Source organism: Somniosus microcephalus, chromosome 3, assembly GCF_052327205.1.
Source record: "Somniosus microcephalus isolate GS21.2 chromosome 3, FLI_Smic_1.0, whole genome shotgun sequence".
NCBI lineage: Eukaryota > Metazoa > Chordata > Chondrichthyes > Squaliformes > Somniosidae > Somniosus > Somniosus microcephalus.
Window position 1 is genome coordinate 23,424,627 of NC_140989.1, and position 25,028 is coordinate 23,449,654.

Here is a 25,028-nt window from a genome sequence, read left to right on the forward strand (position 1 = left end):
CTGTGGAGGCTGGGTGGCAACTGAAAATTTCAAAACTGAGATTGATAGATTTTTGTTAGGCAAGGTTATTAAGGGTTACAGAACCAAGGTGGGTGGATGGAGTTAAGATACAGGAGAGGAAATTGTTGGGTAAAAATAGTTTGTGATAATCTGCAAAGTGGAGCCACTGAGTATGTGACTTCATAGAATCATAGAATAGCACTGCACAGAAGGAGGCCATTCGGCCCATCGAGTCTGCACCGGACTTACATTTTGTGAAGATCCAAGTGAGATTTCCTTTTCTGACTGGACCTCCTCCTTGTTTCCCCATCGTATACGGTGGGTCCGGCGAGATCATACAGGCGTCGGGGGCTGCTGAGGATCTGTGCAGATAGATTCGGACAAGTGTTAGTGCGGTTAAAGGCGCAGTGTCACCTTGTTGTTGGCCACACCCTCGCCTCTGAGTCAGAAGGTCGTGGGTTCAAGTCCCCACTCCAGAAACTTTGAGCACAAAATCCAGGCTGACACTCCAGCGCGGTACTGAGTGAGTGCTGCGCTGTCGTCTTTCGGATGAGACGTTAAACCGAGGTCCCGTTTGCCCTCTCAGGTGGACGTAAAAGATCCTATGGCACTATTTCAAAGAAGAACAGGGGAGTTCTCCCCGGTGTCCTGGGCCAACATTTTATCCCTCACCCAACACCACCCAAACAGATTATCTGGTCATCGTCACATTGCTGTTTGTGGGAGCTTGCTGTGCACAAACTGACTGACGCATTTCTTTATAAAACAACAGTGACTACACTTCAAAAAGTAATTGATTGGCTGTGGAGCACTTTGGGACGTCCTGAGGATGTGAAAGGTGCCATATAAATGCAAGTCTTTCTTTCTTTAATCTGTTTCTTGGGGGAGCGAGCAATGTTGAGGGCACCAGGAGAAATCCTTCCTCTTTAAGGTCCACCTGAGCCAGGCAGACGGGACCTTGAGTTTATCCAAAGGATGACAGCTGCAACAATGCAGCCCTCCCGTAGCGCTGCACTGGAGCGCCAGCCTACACTGCCCAGGTGTCGAAAGAAGAAGTTAGAGTGGGAGACACAGCTATGAGCTTAGAGAATCAGTGACCATGGTACTAGAGACAGAGATTGTGATAAAGAAACAGTGAGTGGTGCTAGAGATGACCAAAGCATTGACCTGTGGGTCATCACTGCTTCATTCACATAAAGCCTTGTTATTTTGCCCTGTTGTTGCGAGAGGTGATCTCATTGAAACATACAAAGTTCTTACAGGGCTTGACAGGGTAGATGCAGGGAGGATGTTTCCCCTGGCTGGGGAGTCCAGATCCAGGGGTCACAGTCTCAGAATAAGGGGTCGGCCATTTAGGACTGAGATGAGGAGAAATTTCTTCACTCAGAGGGCGGTGAATCTTTGGAATTCTCTACCCCAGAGGGCTGTGGAGGCTCAGTCGTTGAGTATATTCAAGACAGAGATCGATAGATTTTTGAATATTATGGGAATCAAGGGATATGGGGATAGTGCAGGAAAGTGGAGATGAGGTAGAAGATCAGCCATGATCTTATTGAATGGCGGAGCATGCTCGAGGGGCCAAATGGCCGACTCCTGCTCCTATTTCGTATGTTCGTATGTATGTTCTTAAGATTTTTTAACTCTGTTAGTTTTGGGCACCAGTTTTAATACCAAAGATTGTTTTTAATAAAGATACCATGAAATTATAATATTTATCTATATTACAAATCTTGCATGTAGCAGCACTTCCTGCATGTGCCACTCCTACTTCCTGTCACGCCTTCTCCGTCACACTTCCTCCGTCACACTTCCTCCGTCACACTTTATTGTTAACACCCCTATTGTTTGTAAAACATAATATCCTCCAAACCACAGCGAGGAACGGCACAGGAGATCTGCTGGTTTTGTTTTTAATTCGTTCTCGGTATGTGGGCATCGCTGGCAAGGCCGGCATTCATTGCCCATCCCTAGTCGCCCATTTGCTACAACTGAGTGGCTAGCTCGGCCACTTCGGAAGGCAGTTAAGAGTTGGCCACGTTGGCGCGGGACTGGAATCACACACATATCCAGGTTATCCACTTTGGTGGCAAAAACAGGAAGGCAGATTATTATCTGAACGGCAATAGATTGGGAGAAGGGGAAGTACAACGAGACCTGGGTGTCCTTGTGCACCAGTCGCTGAAGGTAAGCATGCAGGTGCAGCAGGCGGTTAAGAAAGCAAATGGTATGTTGGCCTTCGTAGTGAGAGGGTTCGAGTACAGGAGCAAGGATGTCTTGCTGCAGTTGTACAGGGCCTTGGTGAGACCACACCTTGAGTATTGTGTGCAGTTTTGGTCGCCTTATCTGAGGAAGGATGTTCTTGCCATCGAGGGAGTGCAGCGAAGATTCACCAGACTGATACCTGGGATGGCAGGAATGACGTATGAGGAGAGATTGGGTCGATTGGGCTTGTACTCGCTGGAGTTTAGAAGAATGAGAGGGGATCTCATTGAAACTTATAAAATTCTAACAGGACTGGACAGACTAGATGCAGGAAGGATGTTCCCGATGGCGGGGGAGTCCAGAACCAGGGGTCACAGTCTAAGGATAAGGGGTAAGCCATTTAGGACAGAGATGAGGAGGAATTTCTTCACCCAGTGGTGAACCTGTGGAATTCTCTACCACAGAAGGCAGTGGAGGCCAATTCATTAAATATATTCAAGAAGGAGTTAGATATATTTCTTAAGGCTAAAGGGATCAAGGGATATGGAGAGAAGGCAGGGACAGGGTACTGAATTTGGATGATCAGCCATGATCTCATTGAATGGCAGAGCAGGCTCGAGGGGCCGAATAGCCTACTCCTCCTATCTTCTATGTTTCTATGTTTCATACAGGCCCAGGCCGGGTAGAGGATGGCAGGTTTCCCTCCCCTAACAAAGAACACTGTTTTACCTCTTTCATGATCTTGATAGCCTCCACCCTATGTTGTGGCGGCGGATACAACAAAAGGCGATGGTACAGCGATTGCAGAACAGGCCTCAGCGACTCCAGGCAGCCGACCAGTCTCACCAGCTCCGCCGCTATGTAATATATGGTGCGCGCCACCGGGCCGATGAGCCCGGGCGCCGTGGAAGAGCAGCCGGAGCCGCGGCCGTGATCGGAGACCCCGGAGAGAGCAGCCTCGCTCTCTGTTAAAGAGGACCCGTGGCCGGAGGAGATGGTCTTGTCGTGGATTGGGTTGCCCAGGATGACTATCAGGGCCGGACAGAGCTGCTTCCTGCAACGAGAAGAACAGGGATTGGAGGAAGGAGTACGCACAACAGTAACCTGCATTTATATAGTGCCTTTGATGGAGTAAAACATCCCCGAGACGCTTCACAGGAGCGTTATCAGACCAAAACTGGCTCCCAGCCACATAAGGAGATATTAGGACAGGTGACCAAACGCCTGGTCAAAGAGGTAGGTTTAAAGCGACCACTTAACGGAGCAAAGAGCAAGGTGGAGAGGTTTAGGGAGGGCTTTCCAAGAGCTTGGGGCCGAGGCAGCTCAACTGAGAATGAAGACTACAAAGGCCCTGATCCACAAAGCCGCTCCTGATTCTATTGTTTTTCTACAGTTGCCTAGCAACCACGACTCGACGAAGCCATTAAAGGGCTCAGAGAAAACGGCTGGGGATATGGGATGGGAGTAGATGGCCTCCCTCCATTGACAGTTCTATGATTCAAGATCAGACTGGCGGCTGGGGTGGGGGAGCTTGCTGTGAAAATGATTCAGGCCGCCGCCATACTAATGCTGCACGGCTCGCGCTTTATTTTTGGATAGAGCGCAGGTAGGGTGGGTTTGCCAACTCTGGCTGGGCGTATTCCTGGTGTCACGGGTCCTCCCGTCTCCAACTGCCCCGCCCAGTCAAACAACCTATTTTCCCCCATCTTTAATATTTTTATAAATAGTTTTTAAAAAAAACACCTTTTTTTTTAACACCCCTGTGATTTTTCTCCCTGTGTGTAATGCTCGCAGCTGTGTCCCGGAGATTAATCTCCAATTCCCGGAGACTTGAGGCCAATCCTGGAGGTTTGGCAACTTCTATTTAAACAAAAACGAACTCACGCAGCACGGTCCCAGCGGGTGACCGTTCCCACCGCCGCCCCCCCCCCCTTAGCGGCACAGTCAGTAAATGCGACATCCTGTTGCGGTACCCGGACATGCAGGAGCAGAAGGTTCGATATCCCTGCGCTGAGCTCACTGATCTCAGCTGGGGTCAGTGCTTGGATCGCTGACGACTGACCTCAATGTCCTGCACTGCGGAGAGCGAAGGGGAAAAAAAAATCCTGCAGGTTTTTGGGGAATGGGACGAATTGGATAGCTCTTGCAAAGAGCCGGCACAGAGACAATGGGCCGAATGGACTCCTTCTGTTCTGGTTCCTGTTCAGCGGCCTCTACCAGAATGTGTGTGTTGGTCTAGTCAGGAGAGGGTCGGGATGGGCTGTGACGTCCTTCAAAGTAGAATAGCCTGTCCGTCACAAAATGAGTCCGTGAGTTGGTACCATGCACGCCCTCATTGACTGACAGCTTACAGTCCTTCTCCCCCCACTCCCCATTTCAGTCAGTGTCGGCCGTGGCTCAGTTTGGTTGCACCCTCGCCTCTGGGTCAGAAGGTTTCTGGGTTCAAGTCCCACTCCAGAGACTTGAGCACAATTATCTAGGCTGACACTCCAGTGCAGTGCTGAGGGAGTGCTGCACTGTCAGAGGTGCCGTCTTTCGGATGAGACGTTAAACTGAGGCCCCGTCTGCTCTCTCAGGTGGACGTAAAAGATCCCACAGCACTATTTTGAAGAAGAGCAGGGGAGTTTTCCCCGGTGTCCTGGCCAATATTTATCCCTCAATCAACATCACTAAAACAGATGATCTGGTCATTATCACATTGCTGTTTGTGGGAGCTTGCTGTGCGCACAAATTGGCTGCCGCGTTTCCTACATTACAACAGTGACTACACTTCAAAAAGTACTTTGTTGTCTGTGAAGCACTTTGGGACGTCCGGTTAGTCATGAAAGGCGCTATAGAAATGCAAGTCCGTCTTTTTTAATAGTCGCATGGCGGAGAGTTGCTTGGGCAGGCATCGGTGACAAGGTAGCCCACTGCCTCTGGGAGAGGAAAATAACACAGATTCAAATGGGGAGACTGTAAATAAACTAACAACGACACTCACCACAGCAGGTCTGTGAAACCTTTATGGAGATGCATGACAGGAGAGGAGCTGTTGAGCATGGAGAGGATACACTCCAGGTACAGGAGCTGCAACTGTTGGTTATCGCTGCGAGGAAGAGGTAGAAAGTCAGAATGGGGCTGCAGCCTGGACAAATTCAACGAGAAATTCGACCCCGAGTCACATTCATTCCACGGGCAAAGTGGCAATGGCTCCATGAGGTGATCACATGGAGGGAGGTGTGTTGGGTCAAACGTGCAAGGTCTACGTATATCAGGAATCTAAATACAGTCCCCACCGGCTACGGAGGAGATTTACGAGGATGTTGCCAAGAGTGGAGAATTTTAGCTATGAGGAAAGATTAGGCAGGCTGGGTTTGTTTTCTTTGGAACAGAGGAGGCTGAGGGGAGACTTGATTGAGGTGTATAAAATTATGAGGGGCCTAGATAGAGTGGATAGGAAGGACCTATTTCCCCTAGCAGAGAGATCAATAATCAGGGGGCCATAGAATTAAAGTAATTGGTAGGAGGTTTGGAGAGGAGTTGAGGAGAAATTTCTTCACCCAGAGGGTGGTGAGGGTCTGGAACTCACTGCCTGAAAGGGTGGTAGAGGCAGAGACCCACCGTATTTAAAAAGTACTTGGATATGCACTTGAATTGCCGTAACCTACAGGGCTACGGACTAAGAGCCGGAAAGTGGGATGAGTCTGGATAGCTCTTTTTCGGCCGGTACAGACACGATGGGCTGAATGGCCTCCTTCTGTGCCGTAAATTTCTATGATTCTGTGATTCACCGCTTATAGCCAGCGTGTTTGTGCGATCGCGATTTGCCTGCTATACGCGCTGGCCGGTGTAACGGGGTAGCGCTATTACTGCGATCCACAAGAATGTTGTAGATTAAACAAGACTGCGTGCAATGCAAGTAGCTTTATTTAAACTGCAGTCAGTGTTTAGTACAAACTGTTATCCCACACCTTTTAGAGGGGAATTAGAAGAGTTTAAATACACAAAAGATAATTGGCCATTAACGAGGTGTTATTTACTTATGTTTGTTCTTGCATCCAAGTGCACCTTAATGAGGTGCGAACTAGTGCGTAAACACAGCTGTTTCTGCCCGAAATGCACAGAGTATTTGAGACGCTGTAACCAGCAACTTTGAGATTGGCGCTAATGTAAATGGCTAATGGTCATCGCTCTTTGGCGACTGCCCGATTTAAACGTGGACATTTTAAGGGTTGGGGACCAATGTTCCCTGTAATTGTTTTTTTGGGTGCACGGCCCCTTTAAGGGGCTGCGCGGCCCATTCAAATGTCCCCGCGTGCGCGGTTATTTCCATTGAAAAGCCGGTGAGCCGGCCTGCGCGGGACCTCCACAGCACTGCGCGGCCGGGCAGCTGAAGGGCAACATTGGTGGGAACAGCACTTTACCGCAATTGTACTCTCCAGGGGGACGGAAGGGGCGCCGTAGCCCAGAGAGGTCACCGGGAAGCTAATTTGCCAGGTTTGAGAGCCGAGGACACTATGATTCCCGATGCAGCGGGTTTTGTCTGCCGCGAAAACCACGCTGAGTTAAAGGAACTGTAGTTACATCATCCACCCACCCAATCCCCCCCCCCCGCCCCCCCCACCGGCCCAGTTGGTAACAGCATTGCCCGGTATAGTGACGAGTCACATCAACCGGGCAAGCTTTGGTTTGGATTTCTGGTCAATGCCGAGATACCTGAGCTTGAGCCATGGCTGGACCGCTAAGACTGGTCTCATAAAGGCCTGAGCTGGAGAGGGTACAAATTCTTGGGAAAACTTACCAACGTTCCGATACAGTCCACTTACTTCACAACTCTTTGCAGCTTCTCGTAAAGGACGGCGAGCACTGAGACCACATCTTCACACAGCGTCTCGACAGAGGTTGAAGGGCCTGACAAAAAGAGTCCAACACAACCAGGGGTTCAAAGCAACTCAAACACTTCAGGCACAGAGAACTCAGCAAAGTATTGGAAATCCACCACTGCCTTAAATAATAACCGGAGAAAGCACGGACTGAGGAAAGCCCAATCAACAACAACAACTCATCGTCGTAAAACATCCCCGAGGCGCTTCACAGGGGCGATAATCAAACAAAATCTTCCTTATCTGAGGAAGGATGTTCTTGCCATGGAGGGAGTGCAGCGAAGATTCACCAGACTGATACCTGGGATGGCAGGAATGACGTATGAGGAGAGATTGGGTCGATTGGGCTTATACTCACTGGAGTTTAGAAGAATGAGAGGGGATCTCATTGAAACTTATAAAATTCTAACAGGACTAGACAGACTAGATGCAGGAAGGATGTTCCCGATGGCCGGGGAGTCCAGAACCAGGGGTCACTGTCTAAGGATAAGGGGTAAGCCATTTAGGACAGAAATGAGGAGGAATTTCTTCACCCAGAGAGTGGTGAACCTGTGGAATTCTCTACCACAGAAGGCAGTAGAGGCCAATTCATTAAATATATTCAAGAAGGAGTTAGATATATTTCTTAAGGCTAAAGGGATCAAGGGATATGGGGAGAAGGCAGGGACAGGGTACTGAGTTTGGATGATCAGCCATGATCTCATTGAATGGCGGGGCAGGCTCGAGGGGCCGAATGGCGGGGCAGGCTCGAGGGGCCGAATGGCGGAGCAGGCTCGAGGGGCCGAATGGCAGAGCAGGCTCGAGGGGCCGAATGGCGGGGCAGGCTCGAGGGGCCGAATGGCCGACTCCTGCTCCTATCTTCTATGTAAAATTTGACACCGAGCCACCTAAGGAGATATTAGGGCAGGTGAGCAAACGCTTGGTCAAAGAGGGAGGTTATTAAGGAGCGCCTTAAAGGAGGAGTACCTAAACCCCCACCCATTTAATCTAGTGTCGCCATGATGACTTCAGTAAGGCACAATGGTGGACAACCCAGGAGGGCAATTATAGATTCCGTCCTTCCAAACCTGGGTTGTGCCTGGAGATAGTATTTTGACTGATGCCCCAGTACATGGGGAGGTAATGATGCAGATGATGGTGGGAACAGTTTGATTGATGAATTAAATGGCCACAGAAGAAGCTTACTTGGCAAAAAAAAAATCATTCTATGATTCTATAGGTAAGCTTGGTGACACTCCATAACCCTCAAAATACAGTTCAAGTGTCTACCGCCAAGAGTTACAAAGTTTTAACAACACAGGAACAGGCCATTCGGCCCAACAAGTCCATGTTGGGTGTCTATGCTCCACTCAGCTTTGCCGAGAAGTTACCTTTGTTGTGATATTCCTCCTGCGAGGGACGCCCATCCCCATTCTGTCAAGAGAAAAAAAAAGTTACATACTTAGTGAGGTCAAGCCATCAACGTCAACCTGTACCGCGACACACACAGGCAGGTACATTCAGCTGTGGCAGGAGCGTAAAAGAATTTTAGACTGTTTAAACTCTGTGTGGGGTAGATTTTGGACTTTGTAAAAACGGGTGATAGTGAGCCAGCAGCCCATTTAACATCTCTCTCGGTTGTTAATCTCTGTTGAAGTCAGTGGAAATACAACAGCGAGAGATGTGAAACGGGCTGCCGACTTGTTCTCGCCCGTTTTCCCCTATCGCACAAAGCCTTGGTAGGTGCGACTTGGAGAAATATCTCAATCCGCAAGTTCAAAAGGATTCTGTTTGGGAACATGGGCATCGCAGGTAGTAACAGGTACAAGGAGTTTAAAGAGTTTAAAATTAGGGCACTCTTCACTTTAGCGACACGAATTGTTCCATCACTCAATCCTCTGCTTAGCAACCAGTTATGCCCCACCAGACACTGACGTTGAATACTCTTCTCCAGGTTTTTCCCTTGCGATACCCAATGCTCGCCCAAAAGACCCAACAATAGGGAGGGCTTTGAGCACACTCAGGCCTGCTCATCATCGAGCTACCACTCTCAGAGACAGGTTAAAAAAACACCATATTACATTGTATTTACAGCACAGAAACAGGACATTCGGCTCAATAGGTCTATGCCGTTTCTGCCCTCGTACCCCTCTTCATTTAACTCTATCAGCATATCCTTCTATTCCTTTCTCCCTCACGTGCTTATCTAGCTTCCCCTTAAATGCATCTATGTTCTTCGCCTCCACTACTCCCAGTGGTAGTTAGAAGGAGTTGGATATATTTCTTAAGGCTAAAGGGATCAAGGGATATGGGGAGAAAGCAGGGACAGGGTACTGAATTTGGATGATCAGCCATGATCTCATTGAATGGCGGAACAGGCTCGAGGGGCCGAATGGCCTACTCCTGCTCCTATCTTCTATGTTTCTATGTAGTGAGTTCCACATTCTCACCATAGTTTTGTAGTTTTCCTTTGTTTATTTAGTGGGGGTGGGGGGCGGGGGGCAGAAAGATAAGTGATAATCCTTGTTTCCATTCCGCCTGATCCCTTTCCAACTCCCTGAAATGAGCCCTCTTCCAGTTTAAGTACCTCCTTCACTTTTCATTTTTCCTTGCCCCTTTCCATAACGGCTCTGAACCTAATGATACTGTGATCACTGTTGCCCAAATGCTCTCCTACTGAAGCATGCTCCACTTGCCCCACTTGAACCAGCATTGCTTCCTGCATTCCTCTGTTTCTCTCTCTCCACGGATGCTGCCTGGCCTGCTGAGTGTTTCCAGCATTTTCTGTTTGTTATTTTTTCTTCCTGCATTGTAGGGATTGGGAAATAATGAAGGGCACTTGAGCTGAGCAGTACCAGCCAACAGTAACGGAGTTCACGGCGCTGAATTTCAGGGTTGGGGGGGGGTTCTCCGATGGTCCTCCGATTCTCCGGGGATTTCTGAGGATCTTCCATCCATGTTACAGCGGAGGGTCAGGTGAACCCTCGCTGAAATTCAACCCCCGCATCTCAATCTTCACTCAATAAAGGCACGGAATGTTGCAACAGCTCAACAGCCGGTCCCGATCCTGTCCTAACTAGATTTCCACACACTTTCAATAGAATCATAGAAGGATACAGCACAGAACGAGTCCATTCGGCCCATTGTGCCTGTGCCGGCTCTTTGAAAGTGCCATCCAATTAGTTCCCATTCCCCCAAATCTGCGGGATGTTTCCCCTCTTCGCTCTCCGCAGTGAAGGCCGCATTCTGAGGACATTCAGCACTTCACCACAACTACTCTAACCCCCCACCCCCGCCTGTCACTCCCAGTTGCTTGGAGCCACAATTTCTGGCTTGCAAGCTAAGGTCTTGAGAATGCCTTAACATCTTGTCCCCCTTCCCCCACCTTTTTACACAGTTGAGCTCCGAGCCGTAAATGGCACACGTCGCGGCTGGGGAAACCCCAGCGCAGACACACCCCCGCGGGCAGAGCCTCTTCTTCTTAGGCAGTCCCTCGGAACCGAGGATGACTTGCTTCCACACTAAAAATGAGTTCTCAGGTGACTGATAAGTCCAGTGCGGGACCTACAGTCTCTGTCACAGGTGGGGGCAGACGGTGGTTGAAGGGGCGGGCTTGGGTTGATGTTGGGGTTGTCCACGAGGGTCCTTCACGTTCCAGGTCCCGAACTTCATTTTAAAAGGGTGGAAGATGCCTGTGCGTGAATTCTTTTAACGTGGGGTGGCCATTGCATAGAAACATAGAAGATAGGAGCAGGAGTAGGCCATTCGGCCCCTCGAGCCTGCTCCACCATTCAATGAGATCATGGCTGATCATCCAAATTCAGTACCCTGCTCCTGCCTTCTCTCCATATCCCTTGATCCCTTTAGCCTTAAGAAATATATCCAACTCCTTCTAGAATATATTTAATAAATTGGCCTCTACTGCCTTCTGTGGTAGAGAATTCCACAGGTTCACCACTCTCTGGGTGAAGAAATTCCTCTTCATCTCTGTCCTAAATGGCTTACCCCTTATCCTTAGACTGTGACCCCTGGTTCTGGACTCCCCCGCCATCGGGAACATCCTTCCAGCATCTAGTCTGTCTAGTCCTGTTAGAATTTTATAAGTTTCGATGAGATCCCCTCTCATTCTTCTAAACTCCAGCGAGTACAAGCCCAATCGACCCAATCTCTCCTCATACGTCATTCCGGCCATCCCAGGTATCAGTCTGGTGAATCTTCGCTGCACTCCTTCTGCACACCAGCTACCACACGGGCTTGACAGAGCAAGGTCTTGGTCCAATGGCAAGGGGATCCAAGATGATTGGAGACCAGGCTCTGCTACATTGGCCTAGCACACACACACAAACATGCAATGAATCACACAGAAGCACAGCGACTGTTGGTGAACTCAGAGACCAGGTAGCACAACATTGAGATCGCACAAACGGCAACCATCTTAATATCCAGCTAACGGTCTGGCTGTGACCTCTTTGTAACTCAGTGGGCATCACCCCTCCCTGCCTCCTTAAGGCAGGAGGTTGCGATTTCGAGCCCCGCTCCAGAGACGTGAGCACGAGGATGTGACTTTAAAACTCAGCCCCGTCTTAGCGGGCAGAGCACCGAGCGACAGACAGCAGCGGCACCTCCCGCCCCCCCCAACGCAATGCCTCACCTCGTTCTCCTGCTTGAGACGCAGCTGCTGAGTCAGGTCGCTCAACATCTGGCTGAGCGTGGCCCGCACGGCGGTGTTGATACTGCGCTGGTGACAACTGGCGACGTAAGTCTCAATGCAAACCTGGTTTGTAACAACAAGGAGAGGGGACTTGAGATAAGCAGTAAAAGCCAGCAATAACAAAGTTCACGGGGTTGAGTTCCGGCGGGGGCGGGGGGGTGGGGCGGTGGGTGCAATGTTCCCTCTAATATTTTTTTGAGTGTGCGGCCCCTTTAACGTGCGGCGTAACTCATTCAAATTTCATTTTTCCATTTCAAAGCCAGTGAGCCTGCTGCGCGGGATCTCCAAAGCACTGCGCGACCGTTCAGCCTCGTAATTTAACGGGAACAGTAGGTGGGCGGGGTCTTTGATTGTCCTCCGCTTCCCCTGAGGGTTTCTACAGGTCTTCCATCGATGTCATGGAGGAGGATCAGCAGAACCTGGCCGCGGAAACTCAACGCCTTACACCTTTACATTTGTCAATGCTTGTTTCATGCGTGTGTGTGTGTGTGTGTGTGTGATTAGTAGTTTGGAAGTGTAGTCACTGTTGGAATATAGGCAAATGTAGCAGTCAATGTGAAACACAGCAAGATCCCACAAGCAGCAATGAGAGAAATGACTTGATAATGGCCGGGCTCCAGGGAGGGTAAGTAACCTGGATGATTTTAACTTCCCATCTGCCCGGTTTCTGCCAGACGTATAGGGTGAAAATTGCTCCACTCCCCACCCCTCATTGACACTTAAAAGGTTAACTTGATGAAGGGGACAGATTGAAAGAAAAAACTTGTACTGATAAAGTGCCTTTCACGACTTCAGGACATCCCAAAACACTTTACAGCCAACACACACACACACACACACACACTCACACTCACACTCTCACACACACGCACACACTCTCACACACACACACACTCACACACACACACACACACACACACACTCACACACACACGTGCACACACTCACACACACCGTGCACACACACTCACACACACACACTCACACACACACTCTCTCACACACACACACTCTCAAACACTCTCACACACATGCACACACACACTCACACACTCATACACTCTCACACACACACACTCACACACACACTCTCACACACACACACACTCTCAAACACTCTCACACACACGCACACACACACTCACACTCTCACACACACTCTCACACACACACACACACACTCTCACACACACTCTCACACACACACACTCACACACACACTCTCACACACACACTCTCACACACACACTCTCACACACACACTCTCACACACACTCTCACACACACACTCTCACACACACACTCTCACACACACTCTCACACACGCACACTCTCACACACACACACACACACACTCTCAAACACTCTCACACACATGCACACACTCTCACACGCACACACACTCACACACATGCACACACTCACACACACACACACTCTCACACACACACACACTCTCAAACACTCTCACACACATGCACACACTCTCACACACACACACGCACACACACTCACACACACACTCAGACACACACACACTCACACACACACTCAGACACACACACACTCACACACACACAGACACACACTCAGATACACACACACTCACACACACACACACACTCTCACACACACAAAATGCATAAACACACACAAACACGCACACAGACACACACGGGCACACACTTTGTCAAGCCAGCAAAATAGGTAGGCAGGGTGTGAAGAGTACACAAGCAGCGTTACCTCAGCAATCTTCAGCACGGCACTGCCATTTATTTCAAAAGTCGATGAATACGTAATACAAAGCAGCACCTTTTAAAGAAGGGGAGAGAGCAAAAATATCAGAGGCGGAACAGCAATAAAACCTCAAACCGAGTCCCAATCTCCGCACAACCGCAGCAGAAACAGCGGATGCCCGTATTTCAGGGGAATTCTATCGCGAACGGCCGTTGCATCAATGTTTGCCCTCAGGGAGCAAATGAGGAGAGGTTAGGGTGGAGGCCGTGAGGCTGAGCGCTGCTCTGGTTACCCTGTTCCTTGGAAGTGCTGTACGGGGGAGTCGTCTGCCTTCCCTCCTGAAGGCCATGAGCAGCTTTCAAGGTGTGTCTGGAGAAGATATCCTAGGACTTTGGCCCATACTCTCTCCCTCGGCCTTTGCCAGGTGAGAGCAGGCGTACATCCCGTACTGGGCCTTTCAATGACCCCAAAAGAAAAGAAACGGAAGAATTGCTTTTATATAGCACCTTTCACGTCCTTTACCGCCAATGAAGTACCTTTTGAAGTGTAGTCACTGTTGTAATGTAGAAAACGCGGCAGCCAATTTGCGCACAGCAAGCTCCTACAAACAGCAATGTGATAATGACCAGATAATCTGCTTCTTTAGTGATGTTGGTTGAGGGATAAATATTGGCCAGGACACCGGGGAGAACTCCCCTGTGCACCTCCGAAATAGTGGCCACGGGATCTTTTACGTCCACCTGAGAGAGGAGACGGGGGCCTCGGTTTAACGTCTCATCCGAAAGACGACACCTCCGACCGTGCAGCGCTCCCTCTAGCACTGCACTGGAGTGTCAGCCTGGATTTTGTGCTCAAGTCTCTTGGAGTAGGGACTTGAACCCACAACCTTCTGCCTCAAGAGGCGAGAGTGCCACCCACTGAGCCACGACTGGCACCCAAAAGGGGATCGGTTACATTGAAATGTCGGGCCATTTTAGACCTCTGCCGTCCCCGGTTAAGGGCCTCTGATTCTGTAGGCTACTCCTGTGATTTTCCTCAGCTCAGTCACGGTGGGTGCCTCTGAATGTGCAGGGGCCACGCACCCTGACTACTGAAACGTCCCCGTCCCTGGGATTTCGGGTGAGGGGGGATCTCCAGCATTAGATGTCAGCGGCCAGGAATCCTGCTTGGTCCAGCTGCGGAGTAGGGTTTCCCTGGAATTTTGGGGCCCATCTCTTTAACGGTAGCCAGGCGTAGATTAGGGACAGTAATCTTTTAAGTGTGGACCCACCCCGCCAAACAAATAGGGGTTTTAAGGGGATCATCACTCTCGTATACAAGTCAGCATTTTATAAACCAGTGACCACCTTCATCACTTCCACTTGCAGGTCCTCGTTGAGAAAGGGTGTGACCTTCATGGTGTCCAGCATCTGATTCAGCAGCTGTCTCTCTTCCAGCTCCTTCTCCGCAGACACCAGCCTCTCGTCCGCCAGCAATTTCTAACGGAGCACATGCAAGAAAGTTACCTCTCCGCCACCAAGACCGCCTATTTCCACCTCCGTCACCTCGCCCGACTCCGTCCCCGGCTTCAGCCCATCCATCCGCCGCTGAGACCCTCCTCCCGCGCCTTTGTTACCTCCGGACTCGACTATTCCGACGCACTCCCGGCCGGCCTCCCGCGTTCTACCCCTACGTAAACTTGAGCTCATCCAAAACTCTGCTGCCCCGTGTCCTAACTCGCACCAAGTCCCGTTCGCCCATCACCCCTGTGCTCGCTGCCCCCGTGTCCTAACTCGCACCAAGTCCCGTTCGCCCATCACCCCTGTGCTCGCTGCCCCCGTGTCCTAACTCGCACCAAGTCCCGTTCGCCCATCACCCCTGTGCTCGCTGCCCCCGTGTCCTAACTCGCACCAAGTCCCGTTCGCCCATCACCCCTGTGCTCGCTGACCTACATTGGCTCCGAGTCCGACAACAGCTCGATTTTAAAATTCTCATCCTTGTTTTCAAATCCCTCCATGGCCTCATCTGTCCCTATCTCTGTAACCTCCTCCAGCCCTACAACCCCCCACGAGATACTTGCCAATTCTGGTCTCTTGCACATCCCTGATTATAATCGCTCAACCATTGGTGGCCGTGCCTTCAGCTGCCTAGGCCCTAAGCTCTGGAATTCCCTCCCTAAACCTCTCCGCCTCTTTACCTCTCTCTCTTCCTTTAAGACGCTCCTTAAAACATAAGAACATAAGAATTAGGAGCAGGAGTAGGCTAATTGGCCCTTCGAGCCTGCTCCGCCATTCAATAAGATCATGGCTGATGTTCTACCCTCAACACCACTTTCCTGCACAATCCCCATATCCCTTAGTTCCCTTAATATTCAAAAATCTAGCGATCTCTGTCTTGAATATACTCAACGACTGAGCCTCCACAGCCCTCTGGGGTAGAGAATTCCAAAGATTCACCACCCTCTGAGTGAAGACATTTCTCCTCATCTCAGTCCTAAATGGCCGACCCCATATTCTGAGACTGTGACCCCTGGTTCTAGACTCCCCAGCCAGGGGAAACATCCTCCCTGCATCTACCCTGTCAAGCCCTGTAAGAATGTTGTATGTTTCAATGAAATCACCTCTCATTCTTCTAAACTCTAGAGAATATAGGCCTAGTCTACTCAATCTCTCCTCATAGGACAATCACCCCATCCCAGGAAAGGGCAGCATGGTGACATAGTGGTTAGCACTGTTGCCTCACAGCGCCAGGGACCCGGGTTCGAATCCGGCCTCGGGTGACTGTCTGTGTGGAGTTTGCACATTCTCCCCGTGTTTGCGTGGGTTTCCTCCGGGTGCTCTGGTTTCCTTCCACAGTCCAAAGATGTGCAGGTTAGGATGATTGGCCATGATAAATTGACCCTTAGTGTTAGGGGGATTAAATACGTGGGGATAGGGTGGGATATGTGTTGGTGTAGGGGTTACGGGGATCGGGTGGGATATGTGTCGGTGCAGGCTCGATGGGCTGAAATGGCCTCTATCTGCACTGTGGGGTTTCTGTGATTCTGATTCTGTGAACCAGTCTGGTGAACCTTTGTTGCACTCTCTCTATGGCAAGTAAACCTACCTCTTTGACCAAGCTTTTGGTCAGCTGTACTAATATCTCCTTATGAAGATATCAATGAACTGGTTGGGTGGGCAGAAAAGTGGCAAATGGAATTCAATCCGGAGAAGTGTGAGGTAATGCATTTGGGGAGGGCAAACAAGGCAAGGATTACACAATAAATGGTAGGATACTGAGAAGGGTAGAGGAACGTGTGTGTAGTGCATGTCCACAGATCCCTAAAGGTAGCAGGACAGGTAGATAAGGTGGTTAAGAAGGCGTACGGGATACTTGCCTTTTATTAGCCAAGGCATAGAATACAAGAGCAGGGAGGTTATGCTTGAACTGTATAAAACACTAGTTAGGCCCCAGCTAGAGTACTGCGTGCAGTTCTGGTCACCACATTACAGGAAGCATGTGATTGCACTAGAGAGGGTACAGAGGAGATTTACGAGGATGTTGCCAGGAGTAGAGAATCTTAGCTGTGAGGAAAGACTGGATAGGCTGGGTCTGTTTTCTTTGGAACAGAGGAGGCTGAGGGGAGACCTTACTGAGGTGTATAAAATTATGAGAGGCCTAGATAGAGTGGATAGGAAGGACCTATTTCCCCTAGCAGAGAGATCAATAACAAGGGGGCATAGATTTAAAGTAATTGGTGGAAGGTTTAGAGGGGATTTGAGGAGAAATGTTTTCACCCAGAGGGTGGTGGGGGTCTGGAACTCACTGCCTGAAAGGGTGATAGAGGCAGAAACCCTCATCACATTTAAAAAGTACTTGGATATGCACTTGAATTGCCGTAACCTACAGGGCTACGGACCAAGAGCTGGAAAGTGGGATTAGGCTGAAAAGCTCTTTTTCAGCCGGCACAGGCACGACGGGCCGAATGGCCTCCTTCTGTGCGGTAAATTTCTATGATTCTACGGGGCTCGGTGTCACATTTTCTTTGATAATTGCTCCTGTGAGGAGCCCTGGGGACATTTTACTACGTTAAAGGCACTATATAAATGAAAGTTGTTGTTGTTGTTGTTGTTGAGCTACAGCTCCTGAGACCGGGAGGGAGCCTGGATACGTCGAAACGCGGTGCCGTGATGTGGTCAGGCACAGGCGCTCGCACACCGGAGAAGTTCTCCGTTCTCCACAGTGCCAGTGGGGGTGAGGGGGCGTGGGGTGCGGGGCTGGTGTGGGAGGGTGGTTGGGGAGGAGGAAGGAGGATGTCAAGGGACAGCTTCCCCTTGGGGAGGAATGAAAACCGTCAGAACTTGAGTCAGTCAAAGCCACCCTCGTTCACCGGCACACGCTCCGCTTAACAGAGGGCGCTCCAGTCAGCTGGAAGCAGTTTGCCCACTGGCATTCACGGGATTTGGGCGTCGCTGGCAAGGCCGGCATTTATTGCCCATCCCTAGTTGCCCCTGAGAAGGTGGTGGTGAGCCGCCTTCTTGAACCGCTGCAGTCCGTGTGGTGAAGTTACTCCCACAGTGCTGTTAGGGAGGGAGTTCCAGGATTTTGACCCAGCGACGATGAAGGATCGGCGATTTATTTCCAAGTCAGGATGGCGTGTGACTTGGAGGGGAACTTGGAGGTGGTGGTGTTCCCATGCGCCTGCTGCCCTTGTCCTTCTAGGTGGAAGAGCTCGCGGGTTTGGGAGGTGCTGCCAAAGAAGCCTTGGCAATTTGCTGCAGTGCATCTTGTAGATGGTACACACTGCAGCCACAGTACGCCAGTGGTGGAGGGAGTGAATGTTTAAGGTGGTGGATGGGGCACCAATCAAGTGGGCTGCTTTGTCCTGGATGGTGTCGAGCTTCTTGAGTGTTGTTGGAGCTGCACTCATCCAGGCAAGTGGAGAGTATTCCATCACACTCCTGACTTGTGCCTTGTAGATGTTGGAAAGGCTTTGGGGAGTCAGGAGGTGAGGCACTTGCGCAGAATACCCAGCCCCTGACCTGCTCTTGTCACAGTATTTATGTGGATGGTCCAGTTAAGTTTCTGGTCAATGGTGACCCCCAGGCTGTTGATGGTGGGGGTTTCGGCAATGGTAATGCCATTGAATGTCAAGGGGAGGTGGTTAGACTCTCGCTTGTTGGAGATAATCATTGCCTGGCACTTGTGTGGTATGAATGTTACCTGCTACTCATCAGCCCAAGCCTAAACATCGTCCAGGTCTTGTTGCATGCGGGCATGGACTGCTTCACTATCTGAGGAGTTGTGAATGGCGCTGAACACTGTGCAGTCATCAGCGAACATCCCCACTTCTGACCTTATGTTGGAGGGAAGGTCATTGATGAAGCAGCTGAAGATGGTTTGACCTCGGACACTGCCCTGAGGAACTCCTGCAGCGATGTCCTGGGGTTGTGATGATTGACCTCCAATAACCACAACCATCTTCCTTTGTGCTAGGTATGACTCCAGCCAGTGGAGAGTTTTCTCCCTGATTCCCATTGACTTCAGTTTTACTAGGGCTCCTTGATGCCACACTTGGTCAAATGCTGCCTTAATGCAAGGACAGTCACTCTCACCTCACCTCTGGAATTCAGCTCCTTTGTCCATGTTTGGACCAAGGCTGTAATGAGGTCGGGAGCCGAGTGGTCCTGGCGGAACCCAAACTTAGTATCAGTGAGCAGGTTATTGGTAAGTAAGTGCCGCTTGATAGCACTGTTGAAGACACCTTCCATCACTTTGCTGACGACACCTTCCATCACTTTGCTGATGATTGAGAGTAGACTGATGGGGCGGTAATTGGCTGGGTTGGATTTGTACTGCTTTTTGTGGACAGGACATACCTGGCCAGTTTTCCACATTGTCAGATAGATACCAGTGTTGTAGCTGTACTGGAACAACTTGGCTGGAGGCACGGCTAGTTCTGGAGCACGTGTCTTCAGCACGACAGCCGGGATGTTGTCGGGGCCCACAGCCTTTGCTGTACCCAGTGCGCTCAGCCGTTTCTTGGCATCACATGGAGTGAATCGAACTGGCTGAAGATTGGCTTCTGTGATGGTGGGGATCTCAGGAGGAGGCCGAGATGGATTGTCCACTCGGCGCCTCTGGCTGAAGATGATTGCAAAGTTGTTGATTTTAAACAGGTGAACACCAGCACTTAAGAAGTGCACAGAGGGATTTATTGGTGTATATTAAAATGACGTCTGTTGGAAAGTATGCACGGGTTTGAGCCTTTTTCTAAGCGTGTTTTTTAATTTATTCATGAGATGTGGGCGTCACCGGCAAGGCCAGCATTTCCTGCCCCCTCCAGAAGATGGTGGTGAGCCCCCCTTCTTGAATAAGTGGCTTGCTAGGCCATTTCAGAGTTTGCTGTGGGTCTGGAGTCACATACCATCTAGACTGGGTAAAGGACGGCAGATTTCCTTCCCTTAAGGACATTAGTTGACCAGATGGGTTTTTACAACAATCTGGTAGTTTCATGGTCACTGTTATAGTTATTTTTATTACAGATTTATTTAATTGAATTTAAATTTCCCCAGCTGCTGTGGTGGAGATTTAAACTCATGCCCCTTGATCATTTGGCCGGGCCTCTGCATTAGTAGCCCAGTAATGTAACCACTGTGAAATGGTGACCGTTCGAGATGAAAATAGATGGTGTTCAATGATAGCTTCAGGTGCACTCGTTTGTCAATAAGTCACTTTTTAAAAAATAAAAATCACTTAACCAGTGTGCACCTGGGAGGCAGGCTCTGCTCACAACAAATAAACACTTATCAGGGTGATTGATTGAGACCCAGGCACACATTAATCCGACCTGATCGACTTCAATGAGCCCATAGAAACAATCCATTTTCCAACCCCCTTGAATGAGTGATTATTTCTAATAGTGTTGTCTGCTGCCTCAGGGAGGCTCGATTTGATTACCAGGCCTCCAGCAATATGAGCCTCTCTCTTCACCCGACCAGCGGAAATTAAATACACGTTCCAGAAACGGGCACAGCTGGGCTGGCTCCAGCATTCCACATGTGTGCAATGTGTGAATATCCACGTGCGCACACCCGCCCCAGAAGAAAAAAAATAGACATGCATTTATACGGCGCCGGTCACGACCTCAGGATGTCCCAAAGCGCTTTACAGCCAATGAAGTACTTCTTTGAAGTCTTGTAATGTAGGGAAACGCGGCAGCCACGTTGCGCACAGCAAGCTCCCACAAACAGCCATGAGTTAATGACCAGATCATCTGTTTTTAGTGATGCTGGCTGAGGGACAAATATTGGTCCGGTGAAGCAAATCCCCGTTTAAGATGAAGCATCAGTACCAACCTGCATTCCAGCTAATGCGTGCTGAGCTAGTTTGACATTCTTCGATTCCAGAGCGAGCTTCAGAGGAATTAGGCATCGTTCCCTAACAGAAAGATACAAGGGGAATAAGTCAAAGGCTTTCAATAATCCAGTGTATCCGATTAGAAAGAAAGAACTTGCATTTATATATTCCTTTCACCACCTCAGGACCTCACAACGTTACTTTTGAAGTGTAGTCACTGTTGTAAATTAGGAAACGCAGCGGCCAATTTGCGCACAGCAAGATCCCACAAACAGCAATGTGATAATGACCAGATCATCTGTTTTAGTGATGTGGGTTGAGAGCTAGATATTAGCCAGGACACCAGGGAGAACTCCCCTGCTCTTCTTCGATATAGTGCCGTAGGATCTTTTATGTCCACCTGAGCAGACGGGGCCTCGGTTTAACCTCTCACCTGAAAGACGGCACCTCCGACAGTGCTGCGCTCCCTCAGTGCTGCGCTGGGAGTGTCAGCCTAGATTTTGTGCTCAACTCTCTGGAGTGGGATTTGGAACCCGCAACCGTCTGACCATGAGGAGGCAAATGCTGACATGTGTTTTTTATTTGCCAGTTGGTGGGAAGGCCAGTGTGGCATTTAATATGCTGCAAGGAATGGTCATGATAGGTAATGACATATGTGCCTATTAGAGGGAGATAGTCATTGATGAATTGCTGTCACTTGGTTGAACCCTTGGGTAATATATGCGAGTGCATAAATTTAGTTTTTTTCCCATCTTATTGCTAATACAAGATCTGGTTTGGGAAAGCTGGACTATACCTGTGGCCTGTGCCTCTTGTGCTATCTCACTTGGCACTGCTCTCGGTAGGCCTACTGTTGGTCGAGAGGACAGACCTTCTGGCTGGTATAGCTCAGCACCACAACATCAAATGGTGCACTGACCAACAATGGTGGAGCATAATCATGGGTTTTCCTTATTTTCAAATTCCCTCCATGGCCTTGCCCCTCCCTATCTCTGTAACCTCCTCCAGCCCCACAACCCTCCGAGATCTCGGCGCTCTCCAATTCTGGCCTCTTGCGCATCCCCAATTTTAATCGCTCCACCATTAGCAGCCGTGCCTTCAGCTGCTGAGGCCCTAAGCTCTGGAATTCCCTCCCTAAAACTTTCTGCCTCTCTCTCCTCTTTTAAGACGCTCCTTAAAACCTACCTCTTCACCTGTCCTAATATCTCCTTATGTGTCAAATTTTGTTTGATAATGCTCCTGTGAAGAGTCTTGGGGTGTTTTACTAGATTAAAGGCACTGTAGAAATGCAAGGTGCTGTTTCTGTTCCAATCTGAGCATGTCCATTACGAATAGACCAAAAGACCGGACAGAATAGGACCAGCTGCTCCCTTGAGTCTGTCCCATCAGCCACGCTGTAACTAGGCCACACGGCCCACCGTGCTCGCCACCCACGGGCAGAGGCAAAAATAAACCCTAGGCCAATTCAGAGAAAAAAAACGATTCTGGGAAATTCCTCTCTGACTCCCGACATGAAAGCACCTTTTAGAGAACGCACTCCCGATTACTTCATCAATCGCCTTGTAAAGGTGCGGTTTCCCTTGTGTTCTTCGGAACCCAGCTCCACGCCTGGCAGAAAGTTACCGTTCTCTCCTCCCTCTTTGTTTCGGAGCCTCCCTGTTTCATGCCAATTCCCCGACCGAAGCCTGCACCTGGACCTCTGCCGACGTCACAGTACAGCCAGCTCCTCGGAGGTGTGGAAGAGTAACACAGGGAGAGGACTCTTCCTCCAGCCTTCCCTCCGCACGACAGCGCGGCTGAGATGGCACAGCACACAGTGCGGTGTTGCAGGGGATGTAAAACCCCACCTACACAACCCCCCGCCCCCAACCCGCCTAATGCCACCCAACCACAGCTGCGAAAAACCAGGTTGACGTAAGAAAACTACTAGGCACTTGGTCTGAGTATTAAACAAGGCTTTATTCAACTGTTTTACAACATGGAGATCTAGTTGTGTCCTTCACTAGTTCCTGTTAAAGAATGTCCTGAGCAAGCTGGGCCCGTGCCCGAGTATTTATACTCTCCCTGGACAGCGCCACCAGCAGGCCGCCCAGTATTACTTCATAAGTCATTTCCACGTGAATGACAAGATTCATGTCACAGGGTACGGACCAACTGAGCGATAAAACATACAGAGCTGAGCTACGATGGCAAGTTCAGTTCTAGATAGTTACTCACAAACTGCTGTATCGCACTGACAAGTTTGAGCAGGACGAGGCAGGAAAAAGGGATGGGTGACTGTTTTTATTAATTCACGGGATGTGGGCGTCACCAGCAAGGCAGACATTTACTACCCTGGAGAAGGTGGTGGTGAGCTGCTTTCTTGAATACAACTGAGTGGCTTGCAAGGATCATTTCAGCGGAGTTAAGAGTCAACCACATTGCTGTGGGTCTGGAGTCACATACAGGCCAGACCGGGTAAGGGCGATAGATTCCCTTCCCTAAAGGACATTAGTGAACCAGATGGGTTTTCACAACAATCCAGCAGTTTATCATGGTCACCATTACTGACACTAGCTTTTCATTCCAGATGTTTAATTTAATTAACTGTATTTAAATTCCCCAGCTGTCATGGTGGGATGTAAATTAATAGTTGTTGGATCATAAGGCCAAGCCTCTGGATTACTAGTCCGGTAACATAGCCACTATGCCACCGTACTCCTGTAACGCTCCCTTGATGTCCATGAGAACACTCTCCTTTAAACCTATCAGGAAGGGTCGCAGGAAGAAAGCTGCTTGCTTTAGAGCAGAAAAATCAATCCAGTTAAGTGCACTTATGAGTCACGTAAATGGATTGTGTATCCTGTCTGTCGCAGTTTCAAATTACCAAACCCAGACACGGTATTTTCCACGGACCTCATCGCCAACCCTAGGTGCCTACCCTCTTGCCCTTTGAGTCTGTGGGTTCTGAAGGCTGTTGGCATTGTTCATCCAATCAGCTTCGTCTGACAGACCCCAACCGGTTCACTAATCCCCTTTTAAGGGAAGGGCACCTGCCATCCTTGCCCAGTATGTGACTCCATAACAACGGGGATGGGCAATAAATGCTGGCCTCACCAGCGACGCCCACATCCCGAGAATGAATAATAATTAAAAAAATAGCTTTCAAAGCAACTGTTGGTTCATCACCATAATTATATCAGTTTAGACGTTAGCAGTTCAGCTCGTCTTGCCGTGCATAAATCTGGCTCTGAAAGCTTACACTTAAATAACTATATTCTGCCCTTGCTGTGGAGCAGGACTGTCAATTTATTTCTGAGTGTATGTCAAGAATTCAGAGAGAATTTGTGACCGGTTTGTTTTGATTAATCTGTCTTCAGACTTCTGGTACTGTATTGATATGTCCAATGTCTCACCTGGGTGCTCTAAATAATTCTATGTGTGAATAAACCTGTTTAACAGTTTAACCTGTTACCAAGAGTTTTCTGGGGCGACTGATGTTATCCGTCTGTTGAAGTGATAATGTAGGGCGATTCTACATACTCTGCGGGAGCAGGTTTACAACACAGCGGGACGACTATACGGCCCTGCTACGCACACGTTGGAACTTTCAACTTTGGCGGGGGGGGGGGGGGGGGGGTTGTAAGCGGGGCGGTTGTCGATCGGCCGCCCATTATATACCCGCCTGGTTCACCTGTCCACTAAAGTCAGTCAAAGTTGAAAGTTGCGCCCAGTACTTCCTGATGTAAGAAAACTACTAGGCACTTGGTCTAAGCGTTAAACAAAGCTTTAATCAACTGTTTTACAACATGGAGGTCTAGTTGTGTCCTTCACTAGTTCCTGTTAAGAATGTCCTGCGCAAGCTGGGCCCGTGCCCGAGTATTTATACTCTCCCTGGACAGCGCCACCCGTAGCCCGCTCAGTATTATTTCATGTCACTTCCCATATTCGCAAGGTTAGGTTTCAGACCACAGTCTCGTCTGCGGAGGATGCCTCTGAGGGTGACAACAAGTTAAAAATATTGCGAGCAAACCCCGAGTTGTAACCAATGGAATTTTGATTCTTGCATACTTGTAATTCCTACATGGAGAATAGGCAGCTGCTTTGAAGGACATCCTCTCAGATAGTAGATTCTCAATGTTATTTCTAACATATAAAAAAAACAGAAATAACAACAGAAGACGCTGGAAAAACTCAGCAGGCCAGGCAACATCCGTGGAGAGAGAAATAGAGTCAAC

General features: G+C 49.5%; 1 protein-coding gene across 1 annotated transcript in view; it reads right to left on the reverse strand.

The window, feature by feature from the left end:
• The window catches only part of arfgef3 (ARFGEF family member 3), a 179,041-nt gene that overhangs the window by 119,522 nt on the left and 34,491 nt on the right, over window positions 1-25,028 (reverse strand). Inside the window, exons 3-11 of the mRNA XM_085979326.1 lie at window positions 20,811-20,892; window positions 14,841-14,972; window positions 13,501-13,569; window positions 11,698-11,820; window positions 8,438-8,480; window positions 7,011-7,095; window positions 5,186-5,290; window positions 2,932-3,256; window positions 250-362 (exon numbers count right to left, since the gene is read on the reverse strand). Of these exons, the coding sequence (XP_085835452.1) occupies window positions 250-362; window positions 2,932-3,256; window positions 5,186-5,290; window positions 7,011-7,095; window positions 8,438-8,480; window positions 11,698-11,820; window positions 13,501-13,569; window positions 14,841-14,972; window positions 20,811-20,892 (1,077 nt within the window). The remainder of the gene's footprint in view (window positions 1-249; window positions 363-2,931; window positions 3,257-5,185; window positions 5,291-7,010; window positions 7,096-8,437; window positions 8,481-11,697; window positions 11,821-13,500; window positions 13,570-14,840; window positions 14,973-20,810; window positions 20,893-25,028) is intronic.